At 44.7% G+C, this 14185-nt stretch overlaps 1 protein-coding gene across 1 annotated transcript; it reads right to left on the reverse strand.

The window, feature by feature from the left end:
* Positions 1-7454: 7454 nt before the first annotated feature.
* LOC106573965 (cadherin-4-like) lies at positions 7455-14185 on the reverse strand. Its single transcript, XM_045696674.1, is given in 12 exon segments — positions 7455-7684; positions 11622-11740; positions 11949-12120; positions 12123-12189; positions 12369-12554; positions 12709-12837; positions 12924-13096; positions 13225-13369; positions 13482-13637; positions 13725-13865; positions 13968-14005; positions 14164-14185. Coding segments are annotated over 12 exon segments (1560 nt in total). The 3' UTR covers positions 7455-7472.

Raw genomic sequence — 14185 nt, forward strand, 5'->3', positions numbered from 1 at the left:
ACAAACACACCCAAATAATATAGGACTTCCAATCAAAGGCAACACCACACAGCTGCCTTCAATTGGAAGTCCACCCCAATTAACTCAACATAGAAACAGATTACCTAGACTAAACATAGAATTACATAAACAAGGAACAGTGCCCAAAAACCCCGGAATACATAAATCAAATGCCCTTTTTAAAAAAAACACCACCCCGAACCACATAAACCAAATGCCCTCTGCCACGTCCTGACCAAACTACAATAACAATTAATCCTTATACTGGCCAGGAAGTGACACTAAGATGCAATAGATAGTATAGAAAACAGTGTATACATATGAGATGAGTAATGCAAGATATGCAAACATTATTAAAGTGGCATTATTTAAGTGTTCCATTTATTAAAGTGGCCAATGATTTCAAGGATGTACAGCCTCTCTGTGCTAGTGATGGCTTTTTAACAGTCTGATGGCCTTGAGATAGAAGCTGTTTTTCAGTCTCTCGGTCCCAGCTTTGATGCACCTGTACTGACCTCGCCTTCTGGATGGTAGGGGGTGAACAGGCTGTGGCTCGGGTGGTTGATGTCCTTGATGATCTTTTTGGCTTTCCTGTGACATTGGGTTCTGTAGGTGTCCTGGAGGGCAGGTAGTTTGCCCCTGGTGATGCGTTGCGCAGACCGCACCACCCTCTGGAGAGCCCTGCGGTTGTGGGCGGTGCAGTTGCCATATAAGTTGGTGATACAGCCCGACAGGATGCTCTCAATTGTGCATCTGTAAAGGTTTGTGGGTTTTAGGTGACAAGTCAAATTTCTTCAGCTTCCTGAGGTTGAAGACACACTGTTGCACCTTCTTCACCACACTGTCTGTGTGGGTGGACCATTTCAGTTTGTCAGTGATATGTACGCCGAATAACTTAAAACGTTCCTTGTTCTCCACTGCTGTCCCGTTGATGTGGATGAGGGGTGCTCCCTCTGCTGTTTCGTGAAGTCCACGATCATCTCCTTTGTTTTGTTGATGTTGAGTGAGAGGTTATTTTCCTGACACCACACTCCAAGAGCCCTCACCTCCTCCCTGTAGCACAACCAAATTCCAATGGAAAAACAATGTCAGATTTTTTTGGTTCAGTTGTCACCCAAATGTCTATCACTGCGCTTTCAACCATTTTAAAAGTACAGAAAAGTTCAAATACAACAGATTAATTTATTATCACTGTGCTTCATCTAATAGCAGAACTAAATGACCTGGATTGCAGTTGAGATTACATTAAAAGTACATGGTGCAAGTGATCAGTACCGTTCGAGATTCTACATAGATTATTATAGCAATTGTGAAGATCTCCATAGACCTGCGACGTTTGCATGCTATCCTGAACATGTTTAATCCCATTCTTTAACTTAGATTTTTGGTTGAGTTGGTGTCGGAAAGGTGAATCCAATATATGTTAACTTGTCCACGAGTTAATAGGCTATATATTGAATTTCAAAAGTGAAATTCACAACTCCATTTCAACCAACACCCGGAATTCACTACATTGGTGTCAAAAGAGAGATGATGCCATTGGAGTGGCGAGTACAAGAGAGGGACTTGGTATAGAGAAATGACTGAATACTGTAGCGACATTAATCCAACACCTAACCACCTCATCAAGAGGTTCGGGTATTTTAGCGTAATGATTAAGGTGTTGGCTTGACAGTCACTGGACCCTGGGATGAGTCCCGGTTGGGCTACACCCTGAATTCCATTCATTGTCATCAAAAGTGAGATGGCGCCCGTGAGGCCATCGGAGGGGTGTGTACAAGTGAGGGACTTGATTTAGAGAAGCGTGGGGACATGCTCTCCTGAAGGAAGGGTGTTCATATTGCGACCTTAACCCAAAACCTAGCGACATCGTCAAGAGGCTCAGACCTCTTGGTGTAATGGTTAAGGTGTTGGCTTGACAGTTGATGGAACAAGGTTTGAGTCCTGGTTGGGGCTACCCCCTGAATTTGTTACAATATTGTCACATTTGAAATTAACCAGAGCTTGAAACCCTAGGCCTATTGTATGGTCTAGTTTGAGTTGAATTCTGGGTTGAATTGAAACAATAGCTGTTGATGACTAAGTAACATGTTTGATGATACGGTATATGACTCATAAAGTATGGTTACATTTCATTTGCTCTGTTAAACCTACCCTTTGGAATGACTTAAATAGCAACAGTGAATCTATTTTGTTTTTAAGTGGAGATCTCTCAACAATCATTGTCGCGATAGAACTTTGGTAATAATCAGTGACAAATATCATAAACAGGGCTTGTTAAAAACCCTGGATGGGACACCAAAGGGTAGCCAAAGACAGTACAATGATAGGCAGAAACTGCTTCTACAATAGGAATCCCTGATCACACTTATAGGCGATGTCATGGCGTCATTGGCTAGCTAAACTCAGGCGCAGAAAAACGTCATTGGGGATAACGCTCATCTCGCACCGAACTGCGCATGTGCAAGCTGTCAAATCCTTTTGAAAGCATGTAATTTTGTCACATTCACAAGGTTGGAGTAATAATATGTTCAACTACTTAAGACATTTGCTCTAATCTAGGTTGTACCTTGTGCATTTAGATTTGGAGAAAAATTAACAATGAAGGGAAAGAAATCACTTCTCTCATTGACTTCTCAAACCCCAAACCCCGGCCTGGTCTGCTTGGTCTGTTTCGCAAGTGATCCCGGAAGTCTCGCGATGTTGCTCTGGGTTTAGAAACTCTGTGGGGTAGCTGTAGATAGATCAATTCTCCTGTAGGAGTTGCTGCCAAGACTGTATTTTTTTTCTAATAGTGGATATAAAGTTGAAGATCTGACATTGTCTTAAAGAAACAAATTCTACATATGTTATACAAGGATTGTCTATGTTGAAATGTGGCTATCATGACGACATGATCCTTTAGTAGAAATTCCCCCCTGATGACCCTGAATCCAATGTATATTCCACGTCACAATACGTTGACAAATGACGTTGAAACAAGGCTGATTCAACCAGTTTGTGGCCAGTGGGAGGTTTCATTATACAGATTGGAGGTGACAAAGATGACTACGAACCAAACGCTTAATTCAAATTAGAATAAAAACAACAGTTTTACCTTCTCCATAAAAGAGTCTAGTTTGAACATTTACAAAAAGCATCTTGTTCTCAAAAATGATCACTGACAATGTGGAGTTTGTTAAAGAAACGTTTCCATCATTTGGCTTTTTTGTTTTATTCAGCTCATTTACACATTTTGAGGAAGTAAGAAGAGCTGTAATTTGAACTATTCAAACTGGCCTCTCATTTTTCTATCTGTTAAACTCTGATGAAGTCTTCAGGTCGAAACATATTGGTTTTAATATTACAGAAGCATTATCAACTTCCACTGTCCTCAAAGACTTATTGTATTTCAATTTCCTCAACGATTCTAGCTGGACTCTTAGAAAAAAAGGATCTGCTTCATATATGGCACCATTTAAGGATCTGGTTTGGTTCCATATAAACTCAGCAAAAGGTACAGGATGGCAACAACATCTGCCTGAGTTACACTAGGAACGCACAATCCCTCCATCAGTGCTCAGACTGTCCGCAGTAGGCTGAGAGAGGCTGGACTGAGGGCTTGTAGGCCTATTTACATTTACATTTTAGTCATTTAGCAGACACTCTTATCCAGAGCGACTTACAGTAGTGAATGCATACATTTAATTTCTAAACATTTTTTATTTTTTTTCCTGTGCTGGCCCCCCGTGGGAATCAAACCCACAACCCTGGCATTGCAAACACCATGCTCTACCAACTGAGCTACAGGAAAGGCAGGTCCTCACCAGACATCACCGGCAACAACGGTGGGCACAAACCCACCGTCTCTGGACCAGACAGGACTGGCAAAAAGTGCTCTTCACTGACAAGTCGCGGTTTTGTCTCACCAGGGGTGATGGTTGGATTCGCTTTTAATGTTGAAGGAATGAGGGTTACACCGAGGCCTGTACTCTGGAGCGGGATCGATTTGGAGGTGGAGGGTCCGTCATGGTCTGGGGTGGTGTGTCACAGCATCATCGGACTGAGCTTGTTGTCATTGCAGGCAATCTCAACGCTGTGTGTTACAGGGAAGACATCCTCCTCCCTTATGTGGTACCCTTCCTGCAGGCTCATCCTGACATGACCCTCCAGCATGACAATGCCACCAGCTATTGTGCTCATTCTGTGCGTGACTTCCTGCAAGACAGGAATGTCAGTGTTCTGCCATGGCCAGCGAAGAGCCCGAATCTCAATCCCATTGAGCACGTCTGGGACCTGTTGGATTGGAGGGTGAGGGCTAGGGCTAGGGCCCTTCCCCCCCAGAAATGTCCGGGAACTTGCAGGTGATTCGGTGGAAGAGTGGGGTAACATCTCACAGCAAGAACTGGCAAATCTGGTGCAGTCCATGAGGAGGAGATGCACTGCAGTACTTAATGCAGCTGGTGGCCACACCAGATACTGACTGTTACTTTTGATTTTTACCCCCCTTTGTTCAGGGACACATTATTAAATGTCTGTTAGTCACATGTCTGTGGAACTTCTCCAGTTTGTCTCAGTTGTTGAATCTTGTTATGGTCATACAAATATTTACACGTTAAGTTTACTGAAAATAAACGCAGTTGACCGTGAGAGGACGTTTCTTTTTTTGCTGAGTTTCTAAACCTATATGGAACCAATTTTGGTTCACTAAAGAAGAACCCCTGGGGTTCTCAAAGAACCCTACGAAAGGGCTCTACATAGAAACTTTAGGGATGCCATATACGAACTAAGCAATAGAACCCTTTTTGGTTATTTTTAAGAGTGTGGGAAATAGTTTAATGTCCAAGCCAATTTCCCTGAACTACACAGATGTCACATATTTGATTTATTCTTTAACTAGGACAGTAATTAACATGGACCACATCAGAGTTAAAATACAATTAAAGTGCATGGTGAGGACATGGGAGCAATGATAGCATGCATCTCAATCAGACATAGGTCTATACTACTCCAGGGTGGGGAAGAGGTTCCCATGGTCCCATCAGCTAACTATCTGGGATGGCACTTGGGATTAACTCTCTCTCACACTCAAATCAGTTCCAATGGAGATTAAATACTGTACAATTTATATAGAATCTCTGTGGGAGATGGCATCAATGTGTCGATGCGGACGGCACACACCATTCAGTGGATGACCAGTAGGTTCACTGCCCTTACCAGATCTGGGGAGTATGGTCATGTTCTGCTTGTGTGGTGTATTTATTTTATTTTGTATTTTTATTTCACCTTTATTTAACCAGGTAGGCTAGTTGAGAAGAAGTTCTCATTTACAACTGCGACCTGGCCAAGATAAAGAAAAGCAGTTCGACACATACAACAACACAGATTTACACATGGAATAAACAAACATACAGTCAATAATACAGTAGAAAAAGTCTATATACAGTGTGTGCAAATGAGGTAAGATAAGGGAGGTAAGGCAATAAATAGGCCATGGTGGCGAAGTAATTACAATATACCAATTAAACACTGGAGTGATAGATGTGCAGAAGATGAATGTGCAAAAAGAGATACTGGGGTGCAAAGGAGCAAGATAAATAAATAAATAAATACAGTATGGGGATGAGGTAGGTGGATGGGCAATTTACAGATGGGCTATGTACAGGTGCAGTGATCTGTGAGCTGCTCTGACAGCTGGTGCTTAAAGCTAGTGAGGGAAATATGAGTCTCCAGCTTCAGTAATTATTGCAGTTCATTCCAGTCATTGGCAGCAGAGAACTGGAAGGAAAGGCAGCCAAAGTAGGAATTGGCTTTTTGGGTGACCAGTGAGATATACCTGCTGGAGCGTGTGCTACGGGTGGGTGCTGCTATGGTGACCAGTGAGCTGAGATAAGGCAGGGCTTTGCCTAGCAAAGACTTCTAGATGACCTGTAGCCAGTGGGTTTGGCGATGAGTATGAAGCGAGGGCCAGCTAACGAGAGCGTACAGGTCACAGTGGTGGGTAGTATATGGGGCTTTGGTGACAAAACGGATGGCAATGTGATAGACTGCATCCAATTTGTTGAGTAGAGTGTTGGAGGCTATTTTGTAAATGACATCGCCGAAATCGAGGATCGGTAGGATGGTCAGTTTTACGAGGGTATGTTTGGCAGCATGAGTGAAGGATGCTTTGTTGCGAAATAGGAAGCCGATTCGAGATTTAATTTTGGATTGGAGATGCTTAATGTGAGTCTGGAAGGAGAGTTTACAGTCTAGCCAGACACCTAGGTATTTGTAGTTGTCCACATATTCTAAGTCAGAACCGTCCAGAGTAGTGATGCTGGACGGGCGGGCAGGTGCGGGCAGCGATCGGTTGAAGAGCATGCATTTAGTTTTACTTGCATTTAAGAGCAGTTGGAGGCCACGGAAGGAGAGTTGTATGGCATTGAAACTCGTCTGGAGGTTAGTTAACACAGTGTCCAAAGAAGGGCCAAAGGTATACAGAATGGTGTCATCTGCGTAGAGGTGGATCAGAGAATCACCAGCAGCAAGAGCGACATCATTGATGTATACAGAGAAGAGAGTCAGCCCGAGAATTGAACCCTGTGGCACCCCCAGAGACTGCCAGAGGTCCGGACAACAGGCCCTCTGATTTGACACACTGAACTCTATCAGAGAAGTAGTTGGTGAACCAGGCGAGGCAGTCATTTGAGAAACCAAGGCTGTTGAGTCTGCCGATAAGAATGTAGTAATTGACAGAGTCAACGACTTTGTGTCATACCCCAGATGCCAAATAAATTCAACAGTCAACATTTGCAAAACAATCTAGCTCTGGTAGCTATAAAAACGCTAAGAAAATGTCAAAATGATCATATATGTCAGGGTCTAACACAGAAATCCCCCCAAATCATGCAGCTGTCCTCGTTTATAGTGACGTGAATGACATGGTCTTGGTTCAGCCCGCCAGCATCAGTGACCCTCAGATTAATGTAGAAATGTATCTGCTCCCTCATGCCTTGAATGTCAATTCAACCACAGTTCCTGGGACAGGAGAAAAATGGGACACATTTCAACATTGAATGTGAAGAATATGTTGATGTTGTCAAAAGAACATGCACAAAACAGTGACATACTTGGTCTGTTGATATTATTATAAATACAAATGAACAGACTAATACAGAGTGAATATGTGAAAAGCAATGAACTGTGCACCTGCAGTGCAGTTTTAACACTAAAGATTGCAGAACCATTAACAGACATATCCCCCTATTTCTCACCTGTTTTGTCCATTTGGGCAGTGCAATACTTCTCGGACCCTTCTTGGACCCTTCTAGAAATTCTACACTGGTTTCAGTAATAATAATTTAAAAAGTATCCTTTATTTAGCTAGGCAAGTCGATTAAGAACAAATTCTTATTTACAATGACAGCATGCCGTGGAACAGTGGGTTAACTGCCTTGTTCAGGGGCAGAACGACAGATTTTTACCTTGTTAATGGCCCACTGCTCTAACCACTAGGTTTCCTGCCGCCTCAAAAAGCCTGGGCCGTCTCTGTCTGTCACAGCCAAATGCACTAGACGGGGGTCTTGGTTACAGAGCTTCAACGGGGTGTCATCAATAGTCGGAGCATTGTCGTTTACATCTTCCAGCTCTATCAGAATGGTTCCAGTTCCAGTTGCAGGGATTTCATCTGATAACCCAAAACAAGATAATTTTATCAAAAGGAGTAATGAAAAAGTCACAACTAAATTCATCTTGTTCCCAGGTTGAAGCCTGCTAGTGAACGAGATTAAAACAAAATCAAAATACCCCTTTCATTTCCGTTTACATTTCCGTAATTTAGCAGACGCTCCTATCCAGAGACTTACAAATTGGTGCATTCACCTTATGATATCCAGTGGAACAACCACTTTACAATAGTACATCTATATCTTTTTGGGGGGGAGGGGGGGTAGAAGGATTATTTAATCCTATCCCAGGTATTCCTTAAAGAGGTGGGGTTTCAGGTGTCTCCGGAAGGTGGTGATTGACTCCGCTGTCCTGGCGTCGTGAGGGAGCTTGTTCCACCATTGGGGTGCCAGAGCAGCAAACAGTTTTGACTGGGCTGAGCAGGAACTGTGCTTCCGCAGAGGTAGGGAGGCGAGCAGGCCAGAGGTGGCTGAACGCAGTGCCCTTCTTTGGGTGTAGGGACTGATCAGAGCCTGAAGGTACGGAGGTGCCATTCCCCTCACAGCTCCGTAGGCAAGCACCATGGTCTTGTAGCAGATGCGAGCTTCAACTGGAAGCCAGTGGAGTGCGCGGAGGAGCGGGGTGACGTGAGAGAACTTGGGAAGGTTGAACACCAGACGGGCTGCGGCGTTCTGGATGAGTTGTAGGGGTTTGATGACACAGGCAGGGAGCCCCGCCAACAACGAGTTGCAGTAATCCAGACGGGAGATGACAAGTGCCTGGATTAGGACCTGCGCCACTTCCTGTGTGAGGCAGGGTCGTACTCTGCGAATGTTGTAGAGCATGAACCTACAGGATCGGGTCACCGCCTTGATGTTAGCGGAGAACGACAGGGTGTTGTCCAGGGTCACGCCAAGGCTCTTAGCACTCTGGGATGAGGACACAATGGAGTTGTCAACCGTGATGGCGAGATCATGGAACGGGCAGTCCTTCCCCGGGAGGAAGAGCAGCTCCGTCTTGCCGAGGTTCAGCTTGAGGTGGTGATCTGTCATCCACACTGATATGTCTGCCAGACATGCAGAGATGCGATTCGCCACCTGGTTATCAGAAGGGGGAAAGGAGAAGATTAATTGTGTGTCATCTGCGTAGCAATGATAGGAGAGACCATGTGAGGATATGACAGAGCCAAGTGACTTGGTGTATAGCGAGAATAGGAGAGGGCCTAGAACTGAGCCGTGGGGGACACCAGTGGTGAGAGCAAGTAGTGCGGAGACGGATTCTCGCTATGCCACCTGGTAGGAGCGACCTATCAGGTAGGACGCAATCCAAGAGTGAGCCGCGCCGGAGTTGCCCAACTCGGAGAGGGTGGAGAGGAGGATCTGATGGTTCACAGTATCAAAGGCAGCAGATAGGTCTAAAAGGATGAGAGCAGAGGAGAGAGAGTTAGCTTTAGCAGTGCGGAGAGCCTCTGTGACACAAAGAGCAGTCTCAGTTGAATGACCAGTCTTGAAACCTGACTGATTTGGATCAAGTAGGTCATTCTGAGAGAGATAGCAAGAGAGCTGGCCAAGGACGGCACGCTCAAGAGTTTTGGAGAGGAAAGAAAGAAGGGATACTGGTCTGTAGTTGTTGACATCGGAGGGATCGAGTGTAGGTTTTTTGAGAAAGGGTGCAACTTTCGCTCTCTTGAAGACGGAAGGGACGTAGCCAGCGGTCAAGGATGAGTTGATGAGCGAGGTGAGGTAAGGGATAAGGTCTCCAGAAATGGTCTGGAGAAGAGAGGAGGGGATAGGGTCAAGCGGGCAGGTTGTTGGGCGGCCGGCCGTCACAAGTCGCAAGATTTCATCTGGAGAGAGAGGGGAGAAAGAGGTCAAAGCATAGGGTAGGGCAATGTGAGCAGGACCAGCGGTGTCGTTTGACTTAACAAACGAGGATCGGATGTCGTCAACCTTCTTTTCAAAATGGTTGACAAAGTCGTCCGCAGAGAGGGAGGAGGGGGGGAGGGGGAGGAGGATTCAGGAGGGAGGAGAAGGTGGCAAAGAGCTTCCTAGGGTTAGAGGCAGATGCTTGGAATTTAGAGTGGTAGAAAGTGGCTGTAGCAGCAGAAACAGAGGAAGAAAATGTGGAGAGGAGGGAGTGAAATGATGCCAGGTCCGCAGGGAGGCTAGTTTCCCTCCATTTCCGCTCGGCTGCCCGGAGCCCTGTTCTGTGAGCTCGCAATGAGTCGTCAAGCCACGGAGCAGGAGGGGAGGACCGAGCCGGCCGGGAGGATAGGGGACATAGAGAGTCAAAGGATGCAGAAGGGAGGAGAGGAGGGTTGAGGAGGCAGAATCAGGAGATTGGTTGGAGAAGGATTGAGCAGAGGGAAGAGATGATAGGATGGAAGGGGAGAGAGTAGCAGGAGAGAGAGAGCGAAGGTTGCGACGGCGCAATACCATCTGAGTAGGGGCAGAGTGAGTAGTGTCAGAGGAGAGCGATAGGGAAAAGGATACAAGGTAGTGGTCGGAGACTTGGAGGGGAGTTGCAGTGAGATTGGTAGAAGAACAGCATCTAGTAAAGATGAGGTCAAGCGTATTGCCTGCCTTGTGAGTAGGGGGGACGGTGAGAGGGTGAGGCCAAAAGAGGAGAGGAATGGAAAGAAGGAGGCAGAGAGAAATGAGTCAAAGGTAGACGTAGGGAGGTTAAAGTCACCCAGAATTGTGAGGGGTGAGCCATCCTCAGGAAAGGAACTTATCAAGGCGTCAAGCTCATTGATGAACTCTCCAAGGGAACCTGGAGGGCGATAAATGATAAGGATGTTATGCTTGAATGGGCTAGTGATTGTGACAGCATGAAATTCAAAGGAGGAGATAGACAGATGGGTCAGGGGAGAAAGAGAGAATGTCTACTTGGGAGAGATGAGGATTCCAGTCCCGCCACCCCGCTGACCAGATGCTCTCGGGGTATGCGAGAACACGTGGTCAGACGAGGAGAGAGCAGTAGGAGTAGCAGTGTTTTCTGTGGTAATCCATGTTTCCGTCAGTGCCAAGAAGTCGAGGGACTGGAGGGTAGCATAGGCTGAGATGAACTCTGCCTTGTTGGCCGCAGACCAGCAGTTCCAGAGGCTGCCGGAGACCAGGAACTCCACGTGGGTCGTGCGCGCTGGGACCACCAGGTTAGAGTGGCAGCGGCCATGCGGTGTGAAGCGTTTGTATGGCCTGTGCAGAGAGGAGAGAACAGGGATAGACAGACACATAGTTGACAGGCTACAGGAAAGGCTACGCTAATGCAAAGGAGATTGGAAAGAAAATGAACTAAACAACTGGGGAAGCGAGAGACCAGGGCCTCCCTCACTAACCATTCGCTGAAACACTCAAATATAACTATTCCAACTTCCACTTAGAAATTATAATTGATGTAAACTACAGTGGTTCAATGTTTCCAGGAATAGGCTCAAACTTAGTTTATTCAGCTAGATAACTTGGTACAGTATTCTTCCGTGAAACCCACCCAGTGCACTGTGTCTTATGACGCCGTAGCTAACTAGCATGCTAGCATCCAATAACACACGGTTAGCACCAATACTTGGTTACAACAAACTACCAATGGATCATTCGTGTCCGTGTCTAGTTCCTTTCATAATGCAGAAGCAATTAAAGGTTGGCTAGCTAACACAAAGTCAGTCCTGCTAGCTACTCAAGTGGACTACACAACTCGAAAGCTTACGTTGCAAAAATCTTATTGACTAAAAATGAAACAGTACTGCTAGCTGGTAGCTGGTAGAGTTGGCTAGCTAGCAGTGGCTGCGTTTACCTTTATCTTTAATACAAAGACAACTATGTAGCTAGCTAACGTTACACTAATCAAATCGTTCCGTTGTAATGTATTAGTTTCTACAGTACCACTAGTGGGTAAAGTTGGCTAGCTAGCAGTGGCTGTGGTGTTGTGATGTTGACGACGTTTGGAAAACGGCGCGAACGAACGAATACAGCTGGCTAAATGGCGGGAATGAGAATCTCTGTATTTGCCATCTTTGACAAAGGGAGATTCTCTGTCCAGGGGGTGTTTGGTTTTGATCATTCCGGTCTCGTTGTTGATATCCAGCCGTTTATCAGGATCTCTGTCCATGCGATACCTAGAATATACAGTATATTGAGTTAAAACATCGCTATTCACAAGGCTTCTTGCAATCTTAATGCATATGCATCTGAATGTACTTTATCATAAAGGGCATGTACATCATTGAATTGACTTATCAGCATAATGTATCTGTCTCCATATTTATACCAGGACCTCAACTTAATTAAATCAATTGCAGATAAAAGAAAGTTTCATGAACTCACATGAATTTATGTGCCATGATGTCTGGATCAATGGCTGTATACAGAACCAAATCACTGTCCACTGGCAGGTGTTCAGATACAGAAAAAACCTTTTCCACTGGGTCGAAGACAGGGACATCATTCCTATCTTCCACATTCACCTGGACTGTGGCAGTGGAGGTGGGCAGGGGGTGGCAAATGGGACCTCATTCTCCACAGCCACCAACAGGGTGTAGTGATTGTCCTTCTCAAAGTCAAGGGGCTAAACGGGAACGAGACACAGCCAGGTTCATGACACAATGACAAAAACATCAACAATTGTGTAAAATATTTGTATTGATCTACAGTGAAATTCAGACCTCTGTCAAATACGTATTTTCTGTAACTGGGTTCCATTCACATACTCATCTGAAAAAAGAAACAAAGAAACCAAGCAGGTACCTTGGCTGTGGTAATGATTCCTTCCAGTCTGCTAGGTCCAGTGCTTACAGTGAACATTCCACCTGGGTCTCCATCTACAATCCTGTACTTGGTGGCCCAGTTGGAAGAGTGTGGCTCATCTCCATCACTCACTGGCATTTTGACCACCAGGGCATTCACTTTATTCTCTGGGACAGACACCGTGTTCTGAAAAGAAAATACATGAAGAGAACATGTGCTGTATGGCATTCATCAAGTTCATCATATTTTCCTCACGTCAGCTCCTTCAATCAAAATATTTCCCTCTTCAAGTCACCTTTACTGTTTAATGAGCGGTACGGTTTGCTGATTGTACACTTACCGAAGACTTCTCAAATTCAGGAGCTATGTCATTGATGTCCGCTACAGTAATTATGGATTTTCCGAAAGATGTCAGACCATTACCCTCCAAATCAGCAGCTTGGATTTCCAATGTATATTTTGGAATATTCTGGAAAATGACACCAGATGGAGCACATTGTGAAATGTAGCGGTTACTGTAAGTTAAAATTGTATGCTAGTAGTATAGCCACTAACCTCTCTGTCAAGTCCAGCAGCATTGACCTGAATCGCTTCTGTGACAGGGTTCATGACAAACATGTTGGGACTCGGCAGTTCAGGTTCCTGATTTATAATAGTGTATCTGACATCAGAATTGGCTGAGCCAGGCTCATCTGCATCGGTGGCTGTGACCTGCATGAACTCAAAGGCTGAGAAGAAAATATTTCAACATAAATGATTTTCATGGATGACAGTAACAAATATATTGAATATGATATTGTACTTTTATTCTAAAACTCAGCTGAGTGTATTTGACTCAATGTTGACTGAGACACACCTGGTATGGATGCTTCAGGGACAAGCCCTTTAAAAGTAACTACAGTGAAAACCGGCTTGTTGTCATTCATATCAATTACTCTAACAATGATCTCCATGGGGTCTTCTGCTAAACCCGCACCAACTGCAACAGCATGAGCCAAAAGCTAAAGGGGAAAAGATAGAAAATTTTTAAAATAACATGCATTCAGTGTTCTAGAATTTAAAAGGCAAAACAAACTCACATTACCAGATATTTGTCTTATTTACAAACATTACCACATAACGGTCTTGTCTCTCTCTGTCCAAAGGCTGGGTCACATAGAGAATCCCAGAGTTTCTGTCCACAGTGAACAGTCCCACAGGGGGTTGATCTGCTCCAGAACCAGTGATGCTGTACACGATCTTCACATCATTATCATTGTTGGACCTAATCTGAATGTATAAAAATTAACATTGTTAAAACCAGAGCAAAATCCTGAACCAACCATTGTTCCTGCCAACAAATCTACAATCACTCACCTGCGCCAAAGACTTGGGGAAAGGGCCTCTGTCGTTCTCTGGGAAGTTGATGGGAGGAACGACCCAATCCCTTTTCCTTCTCACCATACCTACCAAAGGCTTTGGAAACTCCAGAACTGGAAGACTTGCATGATATTTAGGCTGTGCCAAAAATATTTGTTCAAACTAGAAAAATTAGACCAGCCCTATGATTAGAGTTAGAGGAATGAAACTGACACTAAGTTGTAAGATCCACATTCTCACCTGAAAGACAATGCCAGCATCCTCATGGCCGAAGCCCTCTGTGAGGAGATCAAATGAATATGAACAGTTTTAAAGCAAACAATGCCACTACAGTATGTTGCTACTACTCTGTATAATGCAATATAATATTCTAAACAGTAAAATAAGTCACCCTCAGTTTCTTCCCCTCCAGTCAGTGGAAAGTCAAAGCCATTACCTGACTGTAAAGTCTCAGACAT

The sequence above is a fragment of the Salmo salar genome, chromosome ssa16, assembly GCF_905237065.1.
Source record: "Salmo salar chromosome ssa16, Ssal_v3.1, whole genome shotgun sequence".
Classification (NCBI taxonomy): domain Eukaryota; kingdom Metazoa; phylum Chordata; class Actinopteri; order Salmoniformes; family Salmonidae; genus Salmo; species Salmo salar.